The sequence below is a fragment of the Diplodia corticola genome (assembly GCF_001883845.1).
Source record: "Diplodia corticola strain CBS 112549 chromosome Unknown scaffold21, whole genome shotgun sequence".
Classification (NCBI taxonomy): domain Eukaryota; kingdom Fungi; phylum Ascomycota; class Dothideomycetes; order Botryosphaeriales; family Botryosphaeriaceae; genus Diplodia; species Diplodia corticola.
In genome coordinates, this window is record NW_017971500.1 from 60501 (window position 1) to 85466 (window position 24966).

Below are 24966 nucleotides of genomic sequence, written 5' to 3' on the forward strand. Positions count from 1 at the left end.
CCCGTCGGCAAGCCGAGAGAATGGAGCATCGACGAACCCGTCTCCCGAACCCGCACCCGACGCTTGGCTGGCGCTCGTGCCGGACCATGCACGCACGTACAGCAGCAGCAGCAGCAGCAGCAGCAGCAGCACGCGCGGCTCCCACTCTGGACGGGCAAAGCGTTTGCCGACTTGTTGTGAAACCCCGTCTCGACGTCATTGCGCCTCTTGCGTCGGCCATGCACCTTGCTCTGTTGTGCCACCCAAATCACTCTCCGACACTGCGATGGGCACGCCAGCTGTCCTAGATCAATGCTCGTGTCCATGATAGCTCATGCTCACGTGCTGATGATGCAGAAAGGGATGAATGGAACTTTCATTGCTAATAGGTTGCTTTGACTTGCTCGAAGCCAAATCAACTCACAGGGCTTGAGCAATCCTTAGGCGGCGTCCGATAGGACTGCTTTGCTCAAATTTCAACCCAGATATGCCATGGACGATGTGAACCACACCCATGCTCTACGTATGCAAGTTACGATGCTATGCCCTACTTTACTCCGAAAATGCAGTGGTGCCCTTGTGCGCCGAAGCAATGCCAACAACCGAAACCGCGGAGCATGTCGTTGTGAGAGGTGTGGAGGAATAAAAGGACTATCTTGACGAGTTGAACCATCGTCGAGGGTTTAATTTAGACCCGGACCATCAGCAGAGGTAGGGGTGTAGAGGTCGGAGAAGGTTTGCTGTGACACTGGTGCCTGGGTTGCCGAGGCCTGCTGCGCCTGTTGTGCAGTCGCTATCTTTTGCTTGTTGAACGGTGGCTGTGTGCAACCGGGACTGATCTTCTCCAGCTTCTCCAGCTCGTCGACCGTGGAAGCAATGCCATTAAGCATCGGGCACATTCTATTCAACGTCAGTGCATATCCCTCTTTACGGCCAGCCTCAGCCTACGAAGCTTGCCCGTTAATTTTGCTCCGAAGCAACTGGACGAGTAGCTGAAGCTGTCGTCCAATGAATTTGGCCCAGATTCCTTGCGCACTTCTATCTAGACAAGCACTTCGACTCTCCACACATGAAGTGCTGTTTGGAGCTAAAGGGAGCGGGAGGCACATTAAGGGATGGAGAAAAATCAACTTACTTTTTGTTCGTCTTGATGTGGCCGGCACGGTTGCAGTTTGCACATTTGCGAGTCGTACCCTTTGAGTCACCGTCGCCGCCGTTCCGCATGTTTGCTTTTTGCTTCTCACGAACCTGGCGGCGCTCTTTATTGCGCTCAAGGCGGCTAAGTTCGTCCATAAGTCTGTTATAATTATTAGCATAAACATGTTGGTAGTGAAAGATGTAAAGGTTGTCCACCTTTTGCGTTGGCGTGCATCAACCTCCTCGTCACCGGTGGGCTTGAGCTGCTCCAACTTCATTGCGTTGATCTCTTGCTGCTTCTTGAACTTAACGTATGCCTTGGCAACATTCGGATCCCTGATGATTTCCTCCTGTTCTTCCATCTTGCCATATTTATTCGGAACCTTGCGAATAATCCTGAGAACCTTGTTCTTCGATTGACTTGCGGTGCTGAGACTCGTGTATTGACTCGTCGTCTCGTCGTCACGGCGGTTGAATGTCGCAGGTGTGCCGTACTGCGACTGTGGTGTCCTGCCGCGGCTGAACGATGTGTCTTGTTCCACCGCCTCGGCATCGGCATCATCGGGATCTTCAAAGTCTGAGTGCTCAATTGTCGAGGTCAAGCTCGCCTTCTGGGCCTCCCAGACCTTCTCGATGGCGGCATTGTAATCCTGCTCTTGCTTCCGGACATTGTAACTATGGCCACCAAGCTCCTTCAGTGCCTTGGCGTCCATCTTGTCTTTAGCGCTTTCGCCTTGGGGCTTGAAGCCACCCTTCATCGAGGTCTTGATCATGCTGATACCCTCCCCGCGGCCGGTAGGATCACCGATACCGTGCAGCTCTAACATGGCCCTCCGCGAGCTCGCCTCGAGGAAATTGCGGGTGGTGTTCCAGGGTGCCAATTGCTGTGCCTCGTTTGTTTCGTCGTCCTCGGGGTTGGCGTCGTCTGTTGCAAACCCAGCATCATGAAGTTGGCGTACGCCAACCTGCATGGCATCAACCAAGCAGAGATCCTCAGGAGAAATCCAACCGCGCATCTGGTTCTCATCTGGAACGGTTTCGCCTGGCATGGGCTTCCACGATGAGGTTTCCTTGTCGTACTGCATGAACTCGCGCATCTTGCCTCGGTTCTGCGCGATATCACTGCCTGGAAGGTGCTTCTGAATATAACTATTGCTCAGCTTCACGTTGGGATTCTTCTTCTGGTCGAGACTCTTCGTATAGATCCGATACGACAGCATCTTAAGACGCCGCTTGCTGATGTCGGTGACCTTTCGCGAATGAATGCCAGGGACCTGCTGCGACGGGAATTGTTGCCCGACAACGAACAGGCTCTCGACATTGCGAAGATACCATTTGGTCCCGTGGGTACCAGTCTGGCTCCGAACAACAAGGAAATCCGTTGGTCTCGTCTCGTGCTGGAAAACAGGTGCGCGGAACATGCCGTTGTGAAGGGTTGGCACCGTCTCGCCTTGACGGACCTCTCCGAAGATGGCGAAGGGACTCTGGTCGTTAGGAGTGAGGACAACAGGCTCTCCAATGTCAAGTCTCGGTCGATACGTATCGTCCTTGTCTTTGCGGCGGTAATAATTGATCAGCCGATTGCACATGCCAAAATTGGACAAAACCGTGGGATATTCCTCAGAGTACTCGAGCAGGAGCACATTGGAATTGTCTGCCATGGACAAGTCTTCAGATGAGGCGTATACGCTCTTGGGGTCCTGGCCCTTGAACTGCTTTCTCTTCTTAAACTTGGGCTTGTCGAACCTGATGACGTGGCCAGGATGAGAGACGGCAAGAGAGGGTCTGTGGAATGACCTCGTCTCGCGATTGCCAAGCGCGAGCTTGTAGAACGGATACTGTAGCTTGACTGCTGGCAAGCTGTGTTCAAGCGAATTGAGGTTCGTGATGTTGCGGACTTTCTCGCGATTGTTATGTTTAAGAATATCATAACTCTCGTCGTTGGAAATGTTGAACTTCTGGAAGAGAGATTTGGTGAGGCTACCGCTGACATCCCGACGGAAATCGTGAGTTCGGAACTTCTTGCGAGTGGAATCCGGTTGCTGGATGTCGATGAGTAGCTCCGGATCATTCAAGTTGATGGCCACCTTTCTCGCTAGCTTAGCTGTGGCAGCCTCGGGTTCCTCAAGATTGGGGAAGCTATTTTGGAAGGTCGGAAGGCTTCCATTGATACCAGCAGTTTTGCGTCTCTTAGTCGGACGGGCACGCTCTTCGTGGTCCCAATCGCCGGTGAAGGGCGTATCGTCAGTGTTACCCAGCTCTTGAGCGTCTCCAGCATCTGACAGGCTATCGGGGGTTCGAACGTCCCAGTCATCACACAGCATTTGCAAATCTTGCCAGGTCACACCACCAATCTTCTCGTTCTCGTCAAAATCATCGAGCCTGATATCGTCATCATCGTCACTCTTCTCACCAGTGTCTGCCTCGGTGACGGTAACGACGCCCTTCTGGTCCAGCTCAGTCTGACGTGCATTCCGGGCAGGAGCTGCAGTAGGGGGAAGCTTGAAGGACTTTTCATGATCTTGCTGCAGCTCCAAGCTGACCTTGCTTGGTGCAATTGGCTTCGGTGGCTTAAGCGGAGTCTTGGGAACATAGTACGCGCGACGGTGAGGAAGAATCTCTCCAAACCGGAGGATTGCTCCGGGTTCGTAGTTGTGCCAAATGGCTTGGAAGACATCGGCATCTGTCTGCGGAGCGGGCGGCAAGTCTGACACAACCGGACCGTTGCGAAGGCGCGATTGGGCCTGCGCGAAGAGCTCCCTTTGTTCCCTGATCTCCGGATCCTCGTCATCGTCCACCATGACGTCTTCTTCCATTACCTCCTCGAAGCTAGCAAGCTCCCGCATGCTCTCAGGGCTTTCGACCTTTGGGACCTGCGTTGAAGGGGGTGACTCCACATGCTTGGGCCCTGTTCCCGAGACAGCACCACCATCCGGTACGATATCGGTCTGGCCGCCGTGCATGTCTTGGCCGTGTTCCGGTTGGGGTGACGAAGGTGCGTCGCCGAAGAGGTCGTCGAAACCATCGTTCTCCGCATCAGCGTCCTGTGTGTGGGGAGCGTCGTCAAAGAGGCCCTCCATGAGATCATCATCTGCACCAGCAGCGTCGTCATGGACGCCGTTCTCTCGGCTCGGCACCTCCTCCTCGGCAAGGTCATCATCGCTAATGTCCTCGTAATCGACGGCATCGTCTGCCTTGGGTCCGCTGTCTATCCTCTCGCTGAGCAGGCCTTCGAAGCGGTTCTCTGTTGGATCGGCGTTGAGAAGCTGGGAGATGAGCAGATCATCGTTCTCCTCGGTCTGGTCGACGGCATGCGGCATTTCGAATGACACTGCGAGATAGAGAGGATCAAGGGTGAGGCAACGCGCGTATAGGCAGGGCTATGCAAGGCGGCAGAGGCGAGGGCGGCTCACAGCTGGCGGAAGAAGTCGTCGCGGGTGTGCGCCAGCATCGGAGGTGTCGCGCGGGCAAACGCGCAGTCGGGGTCGAAGGTTGCGGGTCCTAGAGGGGGGCTCCGGAATAGACCGAGGTCGAGCTGCCGTGATTCATGCGCTCACGTTGCGAGGGGGCAAGCAAGCGCAGGCGCAACGGCGGACACGAGCAGATGCACACGGGCGGCGGATGTGACGATGGGCAGAGGTGAGGAGCAGCGGCACACGCGAGCTCCTGGTCCGTGCACGATTCGCCAAGGAGTCCCCGATGCGCCTCCGCTTGGCTTCGCCCATCGCCCATCCGATACCGACCTGATTTCAATCCCCTCTGGCGCCATGCACGTGATTGGTCAAATGGTATTGGCACGGTTTTGGACACTTTCGAACATCCATGCCACTCGGCATCGTCACTGCTGCAGTCTTTCTGTTTGGATTTTCTTATCATTCCCAATACACCCAATTAAAGCCCAATCCTTTGCACTAACATCTCAGTATCTGAGATTCTAGTCACTGCTTTCCTCGGTCCTCTACCGAGCAGAAAGCCCATGGTGGCTACGGGTATCATTAATGTACAAATGTCCTCACCTGGTTGCACGTGGCATATAGGGCCCCTCCAGAAACGAGACAGCAGGGCGTGTCAAGTGTCGTTGCTGTAGTCGGCGCGCGCTGGGGGTAGGGGGCCAAAGTCACCGTAAAACGCGCAGAGAGCCTGGTGTCGTATTAGACCACAGCCTCCAGCCTAAGGGAATAGCTTACCTTGCTAGCGCCCCACATGCAATAGTGCGCGACCTGAATCCTCTGGTCCTCAGGCACGTACTTTGCAAGCTGGTTCAGGTCAGAAGTACGTGGGAGATAGAGGACCATCTCGTTCGAGATCCTGGCGAAACTTCTGTACAGCTTATTCAGGTTGTAGGGCTGCATCGTCTTCAAATCGAAAACGTTGTCGCCTCGGTAACTTGGACCTGAATATGGATTCAGCAAAGACCCGACAGCGGACGGATTGTTCCGCCGTCACTCACCACCCCATGGAGGGCTTGCGAAGACCACGGTGCGCTCATCGAAGGAGGGGAAGCGGTTCTTCAAGGTCTCGAAGCAGTCACCCTCAACCCACCAGATTTTCTTGGCAACGCCGTATACCTCAGCATTGTGCTTGGCGCATTTGAGAACATCTGGGTCCTTTTCGAAGGCAAAGATCCTGTCCCAGCGGTTGCTTCTGGCAAACGCGATGGCATTGCCGCCAGCACCGGCGAAAGCATCGATAATGGTGGTCTTGCTGGCCGGAGCAGCATTTGCGATCTGCTCTGCGATTGTCCTGCAAGCATTGTTTAACAAGATTCATCGTGGATCAGAGGTCAACAGAGTAGGTTCCTACCACGCGACGGGCTCGGGTGTAACGCCAAACCACGCATCGTCTGTCATCCAAACATCTTCGTCGTATTTGTACCAAATGTCGTGGCGTTGCCACCAGTACCTGCAAGCTGGTTGGCAAGAGTCTGAGACGACCCGGCGCGGAACTCACTTCTGGATGTTTTCAGGGACCTGGCATATGTCGTCGTAGTGGTGTATCCGCTGCCTCTCGACGTCCAGGGTCTGTGTGTCTTGGCAACTCGACAAGGTGCTGCTGGTTGTGGTCTGCTGGTGGGTCTCGGCAGCCGATTGGGCGGCCGCCCGCTGTTCGGGGGTCTCCAGCTCGAATGCCTTCAGGAAGGTACCGACGCCGTCAGGCATGATGCAGACTCCGGGCTGCGAACTGTCGGAGTCGGGGGATGGACGAGTGCAGGATTAAGAGATGCGAGGCAAGCACGCGAGGCGATGGAAGGAAGCTATGGCCACCTCCAGGCTGCAGGGCCCTCGGGCCCGCGAGCCCCAACCGTGTGAACACGACGACAGATCCCTCGCACGTGGAGCCCACCCTCCACACGCCCAACCCAATCGCCAGCAGCAGCCATGAGCATGTTCGGCGCTCTGAACCGCTTCATCTCGCGTCTCGACGCCGAGCCGCAGGACCGTGACCAGGGCACCAAGGGCGCCTATGGCTTCCAGATCCTGCGCAACACCAACCAAGAGCTGTCCATAGAGCCCTGGTTCGACTTCATTATCGGCATTAACGGCCGCACAATAGTATGCCTCTTGCCTGCATCCCGCCTTCCAGCGCGCTGACCGTGCTGCCCAGGACGATCCCGACCCGACGCTCTTCGCAACCGAAGTCCGCAACTGCGCCGGCCACACCATCAGCCTGGGCGTGTGGAGCGCAAAGGGCCAGCGCATCCGCGAGCTCTACGTCCCCATCCCGGCTGAGACCCCGACGCTTGGCATATCCCTGCAATGGAGCCCACTGTCGAGCACCGAGGATGTGTGGCACATCCTTGATGTGCAGCCCAACTCCCCGGCCGATCTCGCTGGCCTCTTGCCCTACGGTGATTATGTCATCGGTAGCCCTGAAGGTCTTGTGAGAGGGGAGTCGGGGCTTGGGGAGTTGGTTGAGGATGTAAGTCAGGATTTCCATTTACTGCTTCCACATCAATTGCCTTGCTCCGTACTTCTCTATCGGACTGTGAACTTATTCCGGCGAGCTCGAGAACCTGGTTCCTTTCTCCCGTCTCGCTCAATTTCTCCTTACCATCAACCACGCTTTCACATCACCCCTCTCCTCTTCCACCCCATCTGTAGCAACACTGATCCACCGTCTACCAGTACATCAACCGCCCCCTTCGCCTCTTCGTCTACAACCACGAATACAACGTCACCCGCCCCATCACCATCACCCCTTCCCGCAACTGGGGCGGCCAAGGCCTTCTCGGCTGCGTCCTCGGCTTCGGCGCACTGCACCGGGTGCCCGCTCCGCTCGAGGAGCCGCCCTCCGGCCCAGGTGAGACTCTCTTCGACACCTCGTACACGACCAACGCTCCATCCGACGCCGCCGCCGCGTCGCCTGCCGACGTTGCCACTCCCGGGTTCGCCGGCGTGGGCGTGCCGCCTCCACCTTCGTCAGCATCACCGGCCTCCTTCTTCGTGCCCGCGAACATGCACACCCCACCTCCACCAAAGAACAGCGCGTCTCCCGGCCCTGGCCATCAGCAACAAGCAGCATCAGCAACTCACGGCGGCCGGACGCGCAAGGTTCGTGCCCACCATGCGGTGGCGGCCGGTGGCATCGACGACTACTTCAAGGAGGGTGAAGAGAAGAGTAAAGAGTTGGATTACGGGGGCGGGGGGAGCAGAGCTGGGAGCGTGCCGCCGCCGCCGAAAGCTGGAGGTCCGCCAAAGGGGGCCCCGCCGAGGGATGGTCCGCCTTCGGCTGCAACCAGCCCTCCAGCAGCCGAGCAAACATCAGGATAGAAGAGTATACGGCTACGCTGCGAGCGAATCAGACTATGTGCCCTGGCACGCAGGACTAATATCAAGAACGATTCTTTGGAAAAAAAAAAAGAGAGCGCGGGAAGCAAGCTCTTCTTGCCATTCTCCCCTCTTTCCTACGGGAAGACGGAAGACAGAACGATTTTGGAATGACTGATATTTGTTGAATGCAGAAGGAGCACGCGCACTGTTGCTGCTGATGTACCCCTTTGCCTGAACGAAAGACGTATGCGCCCTACTGGCCGCACACTTTGGGAAGAGACCACGGTCTAATTCCACCTAAAGAAGGCTTAAACCACAACGCCAACAATGCCCATCGATCTATGCAGAATAATCAAAGCAAAAAGGAGAAGGAATAGCGATTAAACCCTCCACATAAGTCAACGAACGCCTTTCCAGACATTTTACCACTCCAGACTCTAGGGTATACCCATGCCGGCCCTTGGGCCATAAAGAAAATCACCAGGTTCCGTAAAGTGTATCATAAGAGACAGAAGAAAAATCAAAGCGGCAGTCAAAGAGACCTACCATATGAAGAACGTAAGCTCACCTAATGTCCAGCTGGAATGGCTTGAATTTTCCACCAATCGTACCGCACTTTGGACAGCGTCCGCGCCCGCGGTTCTGTTCGCTGGACAGGACATCGACACAATCTTGGCATAGTCCGCAGATGCATTCGGTACAAGCATAGCTCGCGCGGAGGAGAGACAACCGTCGACATGCGGCGCAGTAAATATGCACGTGCTGGCCGTAAGTAGGCGACGAGTCCGAGAGCCCTTGGGAAGAGATGTGGAAGTTGTGGCCGGACTGGTTCGACTCGATCGAAGACTCAACAGAAGGGAAAGGCTCCATGCCGGGCTGGTCCGGTGGTGGCGGTGTCAAGGTATTCTGGAGTGGCGAAGCATGGTAAGAATGAAACTGAGACGTAACATAAGGCGGCAGCGAAGCTCGGTTCAAGTGGTGTGGAGATTGAGGGATCTAATTATTGCAGTGAGCAGTGCAGGTCAGGCAAATCAGTAGCGGTCAGAGTCATGCACTTACAGGAGTCAGATCCCGGCTATCCTCCTCTGTGGCCGAAGCTGCTGCATCAATCAGGTCTTCCCACCGCTTTCCATACACGTTAGTTCCCGAGCTCTGAGGCTCGACCGAAAAGGCCTTTCTGTCGTGGCTCATACGCCTCTGGAGCTCTTTGGACCGGTTTCTCTCATGCCTGGGCCTCCGCGCATTCTGCGTGATTGAGCTCTTGCGTGACCGTGATTTGTTCGGCCGGGGGATGGGAGGCAGAGTGGATGAACGTCCAGGCGGAGAGCGAGCCAGAGATGAAGGAAGAAGCTCGCGTGGAGTTGAGGTGTTGGCATAGGAGAAGTCACCCTCACCCATCAGCTGTGGATCGACCGCAAAACGGGCTTTCTGCCTGTTTTTGGACTCGGGGTCTGATACAACATCCTGCGAAAGCAAGGTCAGTACGGGGAAGGCAAGTTCGAAGTGCTTGCAATAGCGCTGCGGCAGTCGGCCTTTCGTTCATCGTTGGGCCGCCAGAGCGAGGCATTGCCGGCATTGCAGGCCACGGCAGGGGGCGGAGACACGTCTGGAAAGGACGGTGTTGTTTGAGGCCTACCTGCTCCGAGTCCCAGTCGTATTCAGGCCGGTGGTTGTGCAGCTGAGCCAGGGCAGCAGCTGCGCTGGCAGCGGGCAGCAGCGAGCCCCGGCGCATTTCGTCCGATGACCTCGGAGTGGAGTCATCATGGTAGTAGGCGGCGGCTTCGTGCGCATAGCCTGGAGCCGTCAGACCCTGAGCCCAAGCGTGCCTGTCGTGGGCGGCAAACGCACCAGCAGAGTGTGGGGGAAGTCCTTGGTTCGGCGGCGGCGGCGGCGGGGGGCGCTCGTGCGGCGGGGTGTTGACCATCAGCGCGAAGCTCTCCTCGGTGGCAGGCAGCTTCGAGATGTAGTGCTCAGGATGGGCGCGGCGGATGTGCTCCTGCATGGAGCGGTAGCGCTTCTCCTGCAGGGCAGAGGGCCATGTTACTTTGAGCGGCGGGCGAAGGGAGCTGCGGGAGACTCACGCCGATGCAGCGCTTGCGACAGCTGGAGCCATCCTGGTTGCGCAGCGGGCAGACAACCTCGTTGGTGCTGTCAGAGACGGAGAAGGAGTTGGTCAGGTTGCGAGGGGGTGGCATGACAGCGCATGCAGGCCGAGGAGGGCGGGCTTGGATTGGGGAGCTCGGGGAGCAGCAGTGTCGGGCACTGGAGAGCGGGCGCGCGCAGCTGGGCGCAGTAGTGAGGGCGTGGCAAGCAGAGCTCGGGGAGCTGTCGAGGCAGGCCGCGGAGGGGCTTTTCAGCGTGTGCGGGGATGTCTGCTTGCGATGGCAGGGCTCCATCCTTTTGCCGATGCGACGGCTGCAAAGCTCTGAGCTGCTCAGGCCCTTCGGTGCGGCGGTGATTGGCCAGCCGCGGAGCCATGAAAAAAATGTCTTCCTGGGCCGAGCGAAGCTAGGTAAAGCAGCGCGGACCCGAGCTCGCTGCGAAGCTCCAGTGCCAGCTGCCAGCTGCCGCGCCATAGCTCCAGCTCCGAGCTATGTCGAGCTCTGAGCTTGCGAGAACGACGCGCGATCACGGCCAAGGCGGTCCAGCGTTGCCAGCTGCCCGCCCTGCTACCCCGCGCCGCTGGAGCTGCAGCTGCAGCTGCCGCTCTGGGCTGCACCTGGGCCGGCAGACGCTGGAGGGCAGTCGCAGCGCACCGGCCGCCGGCCAGCTGTGCGCTGGGCCCAATCACCAGCCCGCGCACCAGACGGCCGAGCCCAATGCACGCGGCGAAGACAAGCCGGAGACCTCTGCGCATCCATCGTCCATATTATTGCGACCGCCGCCCGTCGCAGACTCGATGCCGCATGCCGCATGCCGCATGCCGCGACTCCTGCCCGCCCTGCCCGCCCCGCCCGCGCACCACTGTCCGCCGCCAGGCTGCGCCATCTGGCTGCGCCATCTGGCTGCGCCGTCTTCGCCCTCGCGTCGTCGCGCTGGCGGTCGAGCCGGCATGCAGACTGAGAGCGGCCCGCCGTTGATGACAGCCGATGGCGCCCGTCTGGACTTGCTCCCTCTCGCCTCGCCTATCAACGCCGCGACAACCGTCCGAAACGGTGCCGTGCACAGAACGCGAGAACGCCTCATTTGCGCCCTGCGCTCCAATCAGCAGCCCCCGCCGATATGAGACGGCTGTAATAAACCTGCCCGCTGCCAAAAGCGGCGCTTTCCTGAGGCCATGGTCGCGCTGTGCTGCCAAATGACGGCCGCCTGCATGCTCCACACCTTGCCGGCAGCCTGCCTCCCCGCGTAAACCTGCCACCAGCCCCCCCGGCGAATCTCGAAACCGGGAACACTCCTTTCTCCTTATAGGACCCGTTGCCCGCGACTTCATGTTTCTATTTCCATTCATTACCGATCCCCCGCCATCTGGCGAGCGTGTCCGCGAGAGCGACCCGCCAGCGGCCCGTACAGCACCGCCATGCTTACCGTCAAGGCTCTGAACGCCGACACTTCGTTTCTAGTCACCTTCTCCCCCTCGCTCGCTCCGCGAGGCCTCTCCGCTTCCCAGCTTCCCGGTTCCTTCACCATCCTCGTAGATCCCTGGCTACAGGGCCCGGCCCAGATCATCAGTCCCAAGTTCTCCATTTCCCAGCACAAGACCAAGTCATGTGTCTCCTCTCTCGCCGAACTGCCCGAGCCCGACATGGTCCTCATTTCCCAGGACAAGCCGGACCACTGTCATGAAGAAACGCTCAAGCAGCTTCCCCCCAACTCTGGGGCCATCATCCTTGCTGCTCCCGCCGCAGCCAAGAAGATTCGCAGATGGCATCACTTCCCCAACGGAAGCGTACATGCCCTGGAGCCCTTCTCCGTCACCGATGACAGCCGTATATTCCGCCTGGAAATCCCTTCCTTCTCATCTTCCGGCCTTCCCGGCGAAGTGACCGTCTCTCTAATGTGTCCGAAGCGCGACATCAGTGGCTTGCACAACGCCATCGGAATCACCTACCGCGCACCTACCAGCGCTCTGAGCCCCGTACGGACCGCCTATATCGAGTTGCCGCCCACCCCGCCGCTCTCTCCAACGCCTTCTCCGGCATTGGGTCGGACAAGCAGTATGGCTAGCCTAAAGATATCCAACCCACTTCCAATGCCCGCATCATACAGCCCGCGCCCTTTGACCCCGAGCTCGGTCACGCCACTGGACCGCGAACGTACTCTGTCGCTCCTCTATTCTCCTCACGGTGTCCCCTACTCTGTAATCGAGCCCTATGCTTCCACGCATTTGATTCAGCAATCGGCGCTGCCGCTGACGGCGTTGCTGCATTCATTCGACCGTGTCGATAACCCATGGTATTTGGGCGGGAACATAGCAACTGGTGCACTGGGCGGTAGTGATATTGCGCGCCAATTGATGGCCAAGTGCTGGGTGGGCGCGCATGATGAAGAGAAGGACAACCGTGGCCTTAGCGTAATGAAGCTGAAGGTCAGGCGGATGGAGGTAGAAGAGTTGCAGCACTCTTTAGAAGAAAGCGGTATATCCACGAAGGTGGCACGTCTACGGCCTGGGTCAGACGTGAAAATGCGTGCGGATGAAGTTTTATCTATTGATACTGTATCGTAGTATTGACGATGCCATTTAGCCAGGCGCAAGGGTTGGGTGGATATGGCGTTATTTGGGCGTTGATCATGGGCATAAGATATCCAAGTGGGGAAGGGGCTGGTCACACTTTTTGAATTGAAACGATATTTTGTGAAGATTGTAGCTTGCATTCTTGACCCTGCGCTCTTGTAACTATTGCTTCGACCTTATAATCAAGAGCTGGCAATGTTAAAATACCAAAATGTGGAAAAGCTTTCCACCATGAAGCTGGCCTAAGGTTGGAGACCAATGCGGGCGGGTAATAGAGCCTTACAAACTAGGAACTAACCTAGGCATGGGTACTTGTGGATTGGGAAGCCCAAGGACATAGTGTTCCTAGAACGTATGAATGTAGGTGAACGATCATCTTGACTTCTAGAATTGGAAGGGTTCGATGCACGCTGGCGACGTCACTTTAAATCCGGCGTGCTTGTGCCTTAGGGATGCTTTAGAATAGCGGGCTTGTTTGGGATTTAGGATACCTAGTCGTGTCGTAGTTTCGCTCAATGGCAAGGAGTGCGAGAGTAACGGAAGAGAAGAGCGGGGCGGGTATTTGCATAAGTAATCCGTGGCGAGAGGCGATGGCGCGCGGCGGGAGAGGAAGGCGCAGATGAGAGGCGCTCTTTCCTATCCACCTGCCTCCACAAACCGTCCCTTCCACCCTGCCAACCAAACACCAAACCCCAAACCCCAAACCCTCCGCACCCACGACCTGACCGCTCGCAACAGCGCGCTTGCCACCTCAGCCATGGATATGCCACCGAGGCGGATACGACATGCGGAAAAACACATGCTGAACCTTCCTCGGGAGGTTCGTGACTTGATCCTGAAGAGTTTCATTTCGCTCTGCTGGGAGAATTATCCGCTCTTCGACAACTGGCCAAACGGCGAACGCATAGCCAAGGCGCAGTTACATCACGTTGTCGGCCCCTATGCCGATAACACCGGCGTTAGGAACCTACTTCTCGTCAACAAGCAGCTCTGCACCGAGCTTCGAGAGACTCTGACAAAGCACACCCAACAGACTCTGAAAGTTACATATCCCGACTTCAACGATGTTCTACTCTCTGACTGGCTAAACAGCAACCTTCTGAAGCGCGAGTGGAGTCCGCCCATGTCTGCTGCCTACTACGCCAGCCTCAGGCACGTCGAGGTGCAGGTAGACATGGGCGACTTACGGCTAGCTCCCTTGTCATTCAACGCCAGCACCACCGTCTTCACGGCATACGCCCAAGATGTTTTCAGAGCCTTTCCTGCACTTACAAGCCTTGCCATGACGCTTGTTTTGAAGAGCTTCGACGACGTGTACAGCTCGACCCCGGCAGTTACGGTGTTGAGAAGACGTTTTGTAGACAACTTCCTGAGCTACAAATTCAGCCCATTCGGCTATCGACTTCGTGGAAGAGGCGTCTTCACCAAGTCAGTCATCAGCAAGGACACTTTGCCGGCCCTTGCCCTTCATGTTCAAGTCGACGGGTTCAAGGAGCAACAGCCATTCGTTGTCTCACGCATTGACCGTGACCCGAGGTTTGGTAAGCTCCGTCTGCCAAGAAACTTGCCAGTACAGTTTAATAAGTGGTAGGAGGGTGGTTCTCAAAAACCCAGACATATGTTGGAAGCTGGCTCTTGACCGTGCGCTCGCGTCCGCGTTTGAGGGCAAACACATCTTTGTACAGGAGATCAGCGTGTACGAAGAACGCTTTCGGAAGCTCAAGCTAGTCTATGCCGCGTGGGAGCGGCATGGACAGCCGGGAGGAAGGGAGTTCTGGAGACGAATGGTTTGGGAGGTGGCCGAGGAGGCCGTAGAGGACATACGTCATCTATTCGAGCAGTAGGTGGCAGGAAACGGTGCTTGAAACCGAGCGAAGGGCGATTCAGGGTATCAGCGAAGAGACAGTCACGCGGCAGAATATTTTGGGTTCGCCAATCGACAAGTCATGAAATTTGGTGTCTACATGACATGTCCCATGTCTAGTTTTTCCATGCCGCCGCAAGGGTATATTTAAGCAGCAATGGTGACCTCGACCTCAACACCGGCCTCGATGTTGATGATGATCTGCTTGACGACCTCGGTGGGGGCGTTGAGGCTGGGGAGCATGTTAGCAATTGGGTCCGCGGGGCACAAGGCAGCGGGATGCTCACTCAATGAGACGCTTGTGGATGCGCATCTCGTAGGTGTCCCAGGTCTTGGAACCCTCACCGCAAGGGGTCTTGCGGGTGGTGACCTTGAGGTTCTTGGTGGGGAGACGGACGGGGCCCTTGACGCGGAGGTCCTTGTTCTTGGCGCGGTCGATGAGCTCCTGGCAGACCTTCTCGAGGGACTGGACCTTGCGGGAGGTGAGGGTGATGCGGATCTTGTGGATCTTGGGGCCGTCGCCGAAATCCTTCTCCTTGTTGTAAGACATGTTGGCGATTTGCTGGGCGGCAGAGTTAGCTCAGGGTCCGAGGAAGGCGAGGAAATGGCAGGCGGGCGCCGGAGGCGACGTACTGTGAGAGATGAATTCCAGTCAAGACTCGGAGGGGTGCTCGCGGTTACGTGATGACTGGCAGCAGCAGATTGTCGCGGTGTGCTGGAGAGGGAAGTGTGGTGTTGAGCCCGCTTTTTCGCTGTGTGCGGCCGTCGGGAAAATCTTGGCGCGGTAACCTGTCACGGCCTAGCGTCTGCCCGGCCAGCGGCTCACCCATGCGGTCATCCTTCTTCAGCCGCCGACCCTTGTCTCCTGCAAACACCCACCCACGCCTATAAACACTCCTCCGCCCGTGGACCCGGCCCATCTTGCTCCCGTCTGCCTTCCACTCCGCCCATCCCAGATTTCTCCCGCAGACGGCCCCTCCTGCGGGCGCCCAAAATGACTCTCCCACCTCTCGCTCCGTTCCCGCCTGCTTCTTTGCGTCAAGGCATCGTGCCCGACGAATGGTCCGCATTCCTGGACGCCTGGACCGCCCTTTCCAACGCTTACCTCAATCTCCCTGCCAAGGATTTCTCTTCGGCCGCGTCAGACGAGGGAAGCCTGGTCAAGTTTCTGACTTCTTACTTCTACGAGGCTGCCCGATCCGGAACTAATGACGGTTACTTCCAATCCGAGAAGGCGATCGGCCTGCGCAGGCAGTGCTTCCTCCTCGCTCATAGACTCCTCTCGGCCGATCGTATCCCGTCGAGCTTCCTCCAGTGGGGTTTCCTTGCCCGTCTCAGCCACGTTTTCGTGCGCAGTGAGCGTTTGAAGGTGTTGCTGGACGACCTATGGAAGAGGCAAGGCGAAAAAGTTGAGCCGAGCTTGCAGAAACTCAAGGCATCTCTGATCAAGACGCTTGACTCTGATCAACCGGCTGCAGCTGAGGAGCCGCTCAGAGATCTTGTTCCGCTACTCCATTCCTCTCCAGACATCGCCATGTTCTTCATAGCCGGCTCGGACTTCCTTGACTCCCTGTGCAGCGCCTACTCAAAAGCCTCGCCATCATTCAAACCGAAGCTCGTAACAGTCGCATCTTTGGGTATACTCGCCCTCACCAAAGGCGAGAAGCCAAAATTCTCTCTCCTTTCAGATACCCTCTACAGCCTAAAGTCAAATGCGGAAAGCCAGCAAAAATCGGGGCAGCCCTCGCTACTATCTGATCTTGTCACCAACACACCAATTGTGCCACGGATTAAAGATAGTGGAGCCAGCGATGAAGGCGCCAGGGTCAAGAATTTGGCCGAATCATTGACCTCGTTTCGCCGGTCCGGCCTGGCAAGGCCGAAGAAGTTTGTCCGTCGAAAGGTCGACAAAGGCAAGGCAAGAATAGCAGAGGATGAGTATGGTCACGGCGCATTCGACGAGGTCCATGTACATCGCATGAGCCTTGTCACGCAGTTACAAGACCTCTTTCCGAACCTTGGCTCCGGCTTCATCGTCAAATGCCTTGATGAATGGGACGACGACGTGGAGCAGGTCACTGCTCATCTACTCGACGATTCTCTTCCCTCGCATCTCAAGAGCGCAGACCGAACAGCCCAGCTACCGACGCCGTCGCAGCAGAAACCAATTGACATTGCCTCCCACCTTCCGCCTCGTTCAACACCTCCCCCGACAAGGCGCAATATCTACGACAACGACGAGCTCGACCAGCTCACCGTTGACGCCTCCCGGTTGCACATTGGCCGCAAGAACGAATCACTTACGGCCGACAATATCCTCTCAGATAGGACCTTTGCCCCTAACAAGGCCGCTATCCTCTCTGCACTCGCGACCTTCGACCTCGATGACGACGAGCGCGATGATACGTACGACGCCGAGGACGTCGGCGGTACGATTGAGTCGACTGTTCCGGGCAACGACGAAGCAGAAGAGCTTAGAGACGACCGCACTGAAGAAGCACTCTTCCGCGCGTACAGCATGTCTAAGGAAGCGTTTGGCCGCGACCCGGAAACACGCCGCAGCAGCGCCCGACAGGCGTTGCGCAGCGAGACGGGCATGACAGACGAGGCGATCGAGGGCTGGGCTATTATGCTGGTGCGCGACCCATGGAGGCTCAGACGACTGGAGGCCAAGTTTGCAACGTTCGACGGCAGGCAGAACGAGCTGACATCGACACGGTGGGTGGATTCGCCCGCAGAGTCAGGCACAGACACAGATGGGGGCGGCAGAGGCGGGCGTGGTGGAAGCAGAGGAGGAGGGGGCAGAGGCCGGGGCGGCCGGGGGAGAGGACGTGGACGCGGTGGAGGGAATGCAGGTGCGGGAGGATCGGCTGCGGGCCCGGCGGTTGAGAAGACTACACAGGTAGCCAGGCAGCGGAAGGAAGCCAACAAGTCGTCACGCGCGAACCACAACCGTCGCGAAGGACGAGCCAGGAAGATGGCAAGGGCAGGCTTCCCGGGCTAAGGTCAAATGCCACTCCATGGCACGCCCAGGAGTGAGTAGGGTGCAGTAGCGAAGAAGGCGCGCCATGCGAGGACGGAGGAAGCCGTCGCAGGAGGCGAAGGTGCATGAGCGGATAAAGAAAGAGGGGGGACGCAGCGCCGAGCCGCGAGGGCCTAACGAGGTGGGCGGCGGCGTCAGATATCCAGTACAAGCCAATACGAAATCATACGAGGCCGCCGTCGCGGCCATCCAGCCGACCATGCTCTGTTTCTCTTCCTTTGACCATGATACGTGCGTTTGTATGTGTGATTTACATACCCTTGGCCTAAAAGTTTGAAGCAGATGGGAAACGCCGTTCGGGTTTGGAGCTGAGTTGGAGTTTACTCCGGTATCTCGCTGGGGTTGGTCGCAGGTTGTATACACTCTGCATGGCCCATCCTTCTCGCAGCTCCGGAACCCTCCCAATTATCCCTCTATATTTTACTTTTCTTTCGACCTTTGGCGCCGGCGGTGTGCTCCCTACCACCTTCTTTTCTCTTTCCCCTGGTTTGCTTATAGCGATCCGATGGTAGGCGAGGGCGGTCTAGACGAATCCTTCGGTCGGACCCCGTAAGACGGAAGAATGCCACCTTGGTTCTTCCCCCTCTCGGAGGCCGAATCGAGCTGCATTCATTTTTTTTTCTTTTAATGCATGCTCTATGGGGGTTTGTAAGGTTTTGCTAGAAAATACGAGGACGAGGCGAGGCGAGGCAAGTTGGTAGGATGGCAGGGACAGGAGACCAAGTTGCGGGTACGTTTTGGTTTTGCCTTTCTACTCTACGTTTAAACAACTCATCCCAGACCGCTATAGATCTGCGTGCCCCCACACTACTATAAAGAGGTGTAGTCAACAGGCTCTGGATAAGTTTAAAGTATACTGCATGGGAAGGTAACAGACTTGCTGTTTCGCAGCCACGACGCGTGCAGCAGAGGACTCTCAGAGGAAACCGGAGGTGGTTCAAACACTGGGTATCTAGTGCATGCAGGTACTGCACGTAATCAACCCCAAGCGATGATGCTTGCTGCGGCACATGGCATCGCACCGCATATGCACGTCCGCGCGCGGAAGCGGGACATGCCTCGTCCTGCCTCGTCAACCCACAGATCGTACCTGCAAACATGTACATGCGCCCGCACATACGTGCTTACACGCAGTGGATGTAGGGACGGCTTTCCGAGTGTACTATAGTCGTTGGCGTCCCTCGTCTGACGTCTCCACTATCCGGATCGCGGATAGTTCCTTTAACCGGCACCGCTGTTGCCTTCGCCCTCGCTACCGACAACCCATCTTTCCCCTGTCCATCTGTGTCGACGGCATCTACCCAAAAAAAAAAAAAAAGGCGAGCGCCCCCGCCGTAGGTATATGCCGTCCGTCAAACCACTCCGGTGGGTAGGCACCAAGAGCCGGCTGGGCACGACAGTACGAACAGGCGATTGCCGCGCAACCGTGCCGGTCGGCAAAGGAACGGGAAGAACCGGCGGCGGGAGGCACCGTCTCGCGTTGCAACGGTGCAAGCTGAGCCGATGCATGTGTACCTAGTAGTGGCAGACGCCTTGGTGCGCCGGACATACAGACGCACCTGTAGGTCCGTCGACAGCCACCTTGCCTCATCGGGACATGGCGGGCGAGAAGTGCCATGCATTCGCACATCATGCCCCGAATCTGTCCCCAAGGCGAGAACAAAGACAGAAGGGGTAAACCAAGGACAGAAAAGCATCGATGGAGCCAGCTCGGCACTGTTTCCCAACTCCGGACCCCTGTCGCAGATCTTCAGATAGACATTCACACAACGAATCATAAAGACGAAGCGGCCGGCGGGCGGGTTAATACTTGGTGCAAGAGATTAGATTGCAAGCGCCGGCAATCGATCGGATGCATGTTTGCAATAAAGGGGCACTCCGTCTGGTAGAGTTTCGGAGAGGGGCCCTAGGGTCACGTTTGCAAGAGAAGAATTGTCTCAGCCCTGTCGTATTTGCAAGCCCGAAAGCCCGGGTGCCGGAGCGAGAACAGCACGCGTGCGGCCTGGGAATCACCGCCTCCCATAATCTGCATCTCCGATGGCTTGCGGGACAGAACAAAGAACAAGGGCAGTTCCAGTGCGGACCTGCCCCGATTCCGATTCCTCTCTCCACACCATGCTCTTTGCATTGCGCGGGAGGAACCATGCGTGACTGTGCATGCGGTCGAGACTGACTTTCAGCACCAAATAGGGCCATAAGATCATCTTTTAAGAGGGCTGCCTGGGGTGCGGCGGCTGACGTGCCGTTTCTCGAGAAGATTTGCCGGACCCTATCGTCTTTTTAATTTATCAACCTTTGCTTGGACCTTTGCTTATCCTTTTGTGCACCTGTTGCGCTGTGCTTTTTCTGCATGTCTCCTCATGATCAACAAGGGGCGGTGGGGAGCATTAGCTGCAGAGCGGAGCAATTCTGTAGCAACAATGTGCTCAAACGACATCATGGGGCTATTTTCTTTCAGGCCGCCGTTTAGGCAAACCCGCCCTGGTATGCACGCTCGCTTGCAAAGCGAGACTCGAAGCGAGCAAGCAGCCACTCAGCAGTCGAGGACGACAACAGATCGGGCCGGGGCACCGTGGCGGACGAGAGGAACCTACAGCTCAAGGGCTCAAGGGTCGAGTATGTCCCCAGCATATCGCTAGGCGCAGGAGCTGCTGTATAGTAGCAACTGATCATCTGTGGCTCGCATAAGACAGCATCAACCAAAAGGCCGCACCGGTGCAGCCACGGGTCCAGAACACGGCATGCATCTCGCCGACTGTGCTCGCATGGACGCATCGTCAAACGCGTGGCAGGCCCGCTGTCAAGCCCACACTGCTGCGACTGTCGCCGCTTCACCAGTGCCGATGTTTCCAAACCAGTGCCATCACGTTACATCGGCTAGCAGCCAAGCCAGAGCATGGCAGGCGAGTCCAAGGTCTATCAAATGATGGAACATTGGCAAAAAAAAAAAATCTCGCAATGCGGAGCTGCCGGTGGTGCCGGAGGGTGGGAAATCTCTGACAGAGGTTTCAGCGTGAGAGATGTGCCGTTAGCGCGCCGGAAGAGCAGGCTCGACTTGGAATTGGGGCCTGAGGGCAGTGCAATCGCCATGATTGAAGACAGCCGTGTCACGCGTAGAGAGGCGACAGGGGATGGAGAGAACGGTACGGTTCGGCAGTGCATCAGGCTGAGCCAACACCGGCACGTTAAGCTTACCCGCAGCCGTTGCCGCATCGGGCAAAGCGTAGCGAGGGGGAAGTCGACCATGGCCGTCTGCAGGTAGGGCGGCGTGCCGGGGGCCCACGGAGGATGATGAACGTCAAGATCAGAGCCCGTGGGCGGGAGCCACGAGGCGGCAGAAAGCGGGGCCCGATGTCTGTGAGGAGTGACCAGCGACGGCGGCGGGCGTGTTACTGCAAGCAGTAGCCCTCCGGCAGCAAGGCGCCATGCTGCTCGTAACTTCCATGGCGAAGCAGCGGACGGGACGGCGGACGGCGATGGGCGATGGGCGTGCTGGCCATGGGCGTGCTGGCCATGAGCGAAAGTACCTGTGAGTCGCGAGGTTGTGATGACGAGAACAGGCGGCGGCAGGCGGCAGGCGGCAGGCGGCAGCGTGGGCCTGATGAGCCTGAGGCAGGGGCGCTAGTCTGCCAACTGCAGGCGCGGCTGCTTGTTCTAGAAGACGGCGCCTTTCGCTTACCCCTGCCAACGCTAGGCGAGAGGGCGCCAACGGAGCGTTTGCTAAGCGCAGCAGATGCAGACATCCACCACCATGCCACACGCACCTGCTCATTCGTGCGCCATCCCCACGCGCTCCCAGCGCCTGGGCTTGCCACTGGACCAGAACCGGTCGCCGTGCGGTCTCTGGGCGAGACTGCAGCGCCGGGTGTCATCTCCGCGCTGATGCTGCCCAGTGCCCGCAGCCAGAAGCAGGGCTGGCTGGGCGCTGCGGAAATGCAATGGGAGATCGTCATCACGCAGACGACGACGGATCACCACCGCACGCCCTGCAAATGGCCCGCCTTCCGCTCCTCGCGCACCCGCCCGCCGCCGTCAGCGAGCACCGATGCCATTCTTCACACGCGAACCGAGGGATCGGCGACTGCTCGCAAATGAGAAGCCATCGCGCAATCCCACATGGAGGCACAGACGTGGGTGATGGGCGGGCAACCCAAAAAGCTTGTGCAAGCAGCCCATCCGCTGCCCATCCGCTGCCCATCCGCTGCCCCAAACCAGCCGTGATTTCCGAACAGCGAGAAGCTTCGCCCCCAAAGAAGCCGCTCTTTCGATGTCGTGTCTTTCTTCGGACGGGAGCCCTGTCCGCTCTCTGCCGATCAACTGTCCTTATGTCCTTAGCTACACCTACAGTAACATGCAGATCGCTCGGATGTTGGATGCAGCTGGCGCTGACGACAAAAGAAAAAGTCGACAGCTACCGTGGCGGGCCTGCTCTCGGACGAAATGTCATGATTGATCGTCACTTAAAGCCGTCGGATGACGATGCCGCAACCAGTCTTCGAGAGTGGCGGTACTGCACAACTAGTGCTCGGCGGCCCCTCCCTCTACAACGGAAGCCAGGTAGCTACTACTGCAACGGTGAATAAGACAGCTCCGTGCTCCGAATCGCACATCACTCTTACTTTTCTGCTGCACAGCCTCTCTGCCTTACGCGGCCCTCGTCCCCAATCTCCCACCTGCACGCCTACTCCACCATGCCGACTCAGCTCTGCGACTGACGTGAATCCGCCGTCCTGAAGCCGCACCCTTGCCTAGCGCCGTCGCCGGTCTTCTGTGCGCCCGCGACATGGCCGGCCATCGTCCAAACGGAGGCTGCGCCGGCCTCGACGCAACAGTTAATGCAGTTAGCAGCTAGCACCTGTGAGATAGCCATGATCGATGGCTATGACTGTACAATTCATCGCTCAATCCGAAACCTGTCAACCCCCACTGACCCTCTACTTTGACTATAAGTGAAATCCTTCCCGAAATAGGTGTAATGGTCCGAGATCGTGAACTCCAGTGCTATGCTAGTAATGACACATACCGCTGTGCTCGCTCGTTTCATACAATGAACTTGAAGATGAAAAATAAAAATAAAAATAAACAGCCCAAAAATCAAACTCAGCGTCGACCGTCACGTCATGAAGAACATGGAAATGGAAACAAATCAGCAAAAGCCCATGTGAAAAGTGCGGAAGGGCCGACACGATGCCCCTTCCATCCACCCGAACCACCAGATTCCCCCCTGGTCGACTGCACCCACCCAACAAGAAGGATTCCATGGCGTTGACAGGAGCTCCGGCTCGCACCCCAGGCATTGGCCCGGCTAGCGCCTCGTGGCCGTCTACATGTTTGATCTCCCGTCACACGCGTGGTGCGGCGCTCCTTCCTTTTCCTTGCTCTTCCGCGCGAAACGCCCGTTGGTCGCTGCGCTCAGTCCACGACGCCCCTTCCATCACACGTGGCTTCCCTTGAGAAGGAGCTAGCCTGTGCTTTCCCGGGCTGTTGAGCAGGCGGAAAGAATAGACCGATGGCCGTAGAGACTATAGGTTTGAAGAGTGGAGGCATGCTCCTGGCACAGGTGATGCAAGCTGCATGCCGCCACCCAACCTCTATACGGTCTCCCGCAAGTCGTTCAGTGCGCGAGTGAGCGCTCTCCTGGCCTCCAGCTCTTCGTGATCCAGCTGGGCCGGCCGGTAGTACTGAGTGACAACGGCGACAACCGCTTTGTACACTGCATAGCTATACGGCAATGTGTTAACAGCCTTGCCTTTCCAGCTGAGACGGGGGTTTGACTTACATCTTCATCCTGACGACCTCCGCTTCTGACCCGCCACAGCCACCGAAACCTTGCCAGAACATCCTGTTGCTTTCATCGGTCTGATCCGCCGAGTAGCCCCAGCACACGCCCGCCAGGAGAGCATCTCCCCAGACGCTGTTGCCCCAGCCAACCAAGCCACTGACACACCGTCTCACCTCGTCCACCTGTACGTTACCGGCTCTTCCAGCATCCATGGCCACCAGCACCGGTGTCCGCACCCCGTCCAAGGTCGCTTGCTGGGCTTGCACAAGGGAGCGGATGAAGTCATAGGGCAGCGCGATGAGCATATCCTCGGCGTCCCGCAGCACGGCCTCGAGTAGCAGAAGAAAAGCTTCTCGCCAGGAGCCGCTGCCTCTCCCAGCCGCTACCGCCAAGGCCGGACCAAAGGCTGGTGCTCTCAGAGATGCCAGGCTCTTTAGGCAGCTTCCGAGAGCGTGGTCAATCTGAGCGAGGTCGGTGCGGTTTAGGTGCGGTCGAATGTGTGCCAGAGAAATGCCGTGGACGTGGGTGCGGAGCACATAACTGCATCCGAGAGGCTCAGCGTCGGGGCTGGTATCGGCACAGAGAAGGCTGGGGATGGGGAGGTGGCCACGAGGGCTGGAGTTGGCAAGCAGTTCGAGGATGTGGGCTTCAGTGACAAGTGACAGGTGCTCGGAGCGGAGCAGGCGCGTGCTAGCGGCCGGAGGGCACTTCAACACCAGCCTGGAACCGTCTGTGAGGTGGAGGAGGTAAAGACGGTGCAGACCGGCTTGTATCCGCTCAATCTGCTGAAGACATGTGCGGGAGGAGCGGAAGTGATCGCGGAGCAACTTCTGGATGCCAGGCACGTCCGGAGCCGGCGACTGGGGACGGCTAGAAGTGGCGTAGAGAACGGCAGCAGGACTGAGGCTGCTGACAGCGGGATGAAAGGAGTGACGGCTCATTGTGACGAGCGGGAGGGAGGACTGGAAGTCGAGTGGCGGCAGATGCATGATGGCAGCGGGACCCATAAGCAGGCAGCTCTCATTAAAACAAAAATAAAATAAAGAGGGAAGCAGCCAGAACAGAGGTGCAAGGAGGCGGCAGCGTTGAAACAGAACGCGGATCGTGATGGAGCAGGTCTCAGGTGGCCTGGTGGGCGATGGGGTCTTGGGGAGGGTTGCCGGATCTGACAGTGGCTCCGAAGCAGCTTCTGGGTATCCGTCGACGAGATAACGATGAGACTTGGACTGTACTTGAGGGCGGGCGCGCCAGTCGGACCGAGGCAGGCCGGGAGCAAGCGAGCATTAGGTCGACGGCCATGGTGGTCGAGCATCGGCGGCGCGAAGCGAGAGCAGGGCGGGCGGAGCGGCGGCCGAGTGACGGCGGCCGGCAGCACGGCTTGGCCGGGGGGGCCGGGGGGGCCACGCGCTGGGGCAGGGGCGCTTGCGATGCTGGTGTTGGCGGGGAGGGAGCGGTTGGCGGAGGGCGTGGTCTATGGGCTCGTCAGAGACTGCCGGATGCGGCATACGGCGGCCGGGCTGGCGGGCCACGGGCTCTGCTGCTGCGCGGCCCCTGCGTGCGTCTGGTGCGTCTGGTGCGAGCCCGGGCTCAGCCCTGCGCGCGGCAGCATCAATCCATCAACCCAGGGCGTCAGGAAGCGATGGTCGGCGTCCCGCCGTCGGCAGCCACCAGCCATCCCCAGCCCTCGTCCGTCCAATGTCGTGCAGCGCCGCGACG

At 57.9% G+C, this 24966-nt stretch overlaps 10 protein-coding genes across 10 annotated transcripts; 5 read left to right on the forward strand and 5 right to left on the reverse strand.

Annotated features, from left to right (window-relative positions):
* Window positions 1–662: 662 nt before the first annotated feature.
* BKCO1_2100022 (transcription factor tfiid complex) lies at window positions 663–4436 on the reverse strand (the record flags this gene model as incomplete). Its single annotated transcript, XM_020272676.1, has 3 exons — window positions 663–879; window positions 1115–1276; window positions 1333–4436. The coding sequence occupies 3 exons, from the start codon at window positions 4434–4436 to the stop codon at window positions 663–665; spliced, it is 3483 nt and encodes a 1160-aa protein (XP_020130988.1).
* Window positions 4437–5184: 748 nt separating this feature from the next.
* On the reverse strand, window positions 5185–6275 carry BKCO1_2100023 (rna methylase family protein; the record flags this gene model as incomplete). The annotated part of the gene is made up of 5 exons (XM_020272677.1): window positions 5185–5256; window positions 5304–5509; window positions 5567–5859; window positions 5920–6018; window positions 6067–6275. 5 exons carry the CDS (start codon window positions 6273–6275, stop codon window positions 5185–5187), a joined length of 879 nt encoding a protein of 292 aa, XP_020130989.1.
* Window positions 6276–6494: 219 nt separating this feature from the next.
* Window positions 6495–7886, forward strand: BKCO1_2100024 (golgi reassembly stacking protein; the record flags this gene model as incomplete). The annotated part of the gene is made up of 3 exons (XM_020272678.1): window positions 6495–6668; window positions 6721–7035; window positions 7242–7886. 3 exons carry the CDS (start codon window positions 6495–6497, stop codon window positions 7884–7886), a joined length of 1134 nt encoding a protein of 377 aa, XP_020130982.1.
* A 564-nt stretch (window positions 7887–8450) lies between these two features.
* On the reverse strand, window positions 8451–10081 carry BKCO1_2100025 (transcription factor; the record flags this gene model as incomplete). Its single annotated transcript, XM_020272679.1, has 4 exons — window positions 8451–8882; window positions 8946–9350; window positions 9523–9906; window positions 9968–10081. 4 exons carry the CDS (start codon window positions 10079–10081, stop codon window positions 8451–8453), a joined length of 1335 nt encoding a protein of 444 aa, XP_020130983.1.
* A 1325-nt stretch (window positions 10082–11406) lies between these two features.
* Window positions 11407–12552, forward strand: BKCO1_2100026 (uncharacterized protein; the record flags this gene model as incomplete). Its single annotated transcript, XM_020272680.1, has 1 exon — window positions 11407–12552. The coding sequence occupies one exon, from the start codon at window positions 11407–11409 to the stop codon at window positions 12550–12552; it is 1146 nt and encodes a 381-aa protein (XP_020130984.1).
* A 628-nt stretch (window positions 12553–13180) lies between these two features.
* On the forward strand, window positions 13181–14405 carry BKCO1_2100027 (uncharacterized protein; the record flags this gene model as incomplete). Its single annotated transcript, XM_020272681.1, has 2 exons — window positions 13181–14102; window positions 14176–14405. 2 exons carry the CDS (start codon window positions 13181–13183, stop codon window positions 14403–14405), a joined length of 1152 nt encoding a protein of 383 aa, XP_020130985.1.
* A 167-nt stretch (window positions 14406–14572) lies between these two features.
* BKCO1_2100028 (40s ribosomal protein s20) lies at window positions 14573–14975 on the reverse strand (the record flags this gene model as incomplete). Its single annotated transcript, XM_020272682.1, has 2 exons — window positions 14573–14657; window positions 14713–14975. 2 exons carry the CDS (start codon window positions 14973–14975, stop codon window positions 14573–14575), a joined length of 348 nt encoding a protein of 115 aa, XP_020130980.1.
* Window positions 14976–15419: 444 nt separating this feature from the next.
* Window positions 15420–17429, forward strand: BKCO1_2100029 (cue domain-containing protein; the record flags this gene model as incomplete). The annotated part of the gene is made up of 1 exon (XM_020272683.1): window positions 15420–17429. One exon carries the CDS (start codon window positions 15420–15422, stop codon window positions 17427–17429), a length of 2010 nt encoding a protein of 669 aa, XP_020130981.1.
* A 3790-nt stretch (window positions 17430–21219) lies between these two features.
* BKCO1_2100030 (uncharacterized protein) lies at window positions 21220–21563 on the forward strand (the record flags this gene model as incomplete). The annotated part of the gene is made up of 2 exons (XM_020272685.1): window positions 21220–21302; window positions 21362–21563. 2 exons carry the CDS (start codon window positions 21220–21222, stop codon window positions 21561–21563), a joined length of 285 nt encoding a protein of 94 aa, XP_020130909.1.
* Window positions 21564–23059: 1496 nt separating this feature from the next.
* On the reverse strand, window positions 23060–24239 carry BKCO1_2100031 (aminoglycoside phosphotransferase protein; the record flags this gene model as incomplete). The annotated part of the gene is made up of 2 exons (XM_020272686.1): window positions 23060–23189; window positions 23248–24239. 2 exons carry the CDS (start codon window positions 24237–24239, stop codon window positions 23060–23062), a joined length of 1122 nt encoding a protein of 373 aa, XP_020130908.1.
* Window positions 24240–24966: the final 727 nt, after the last annotated feature.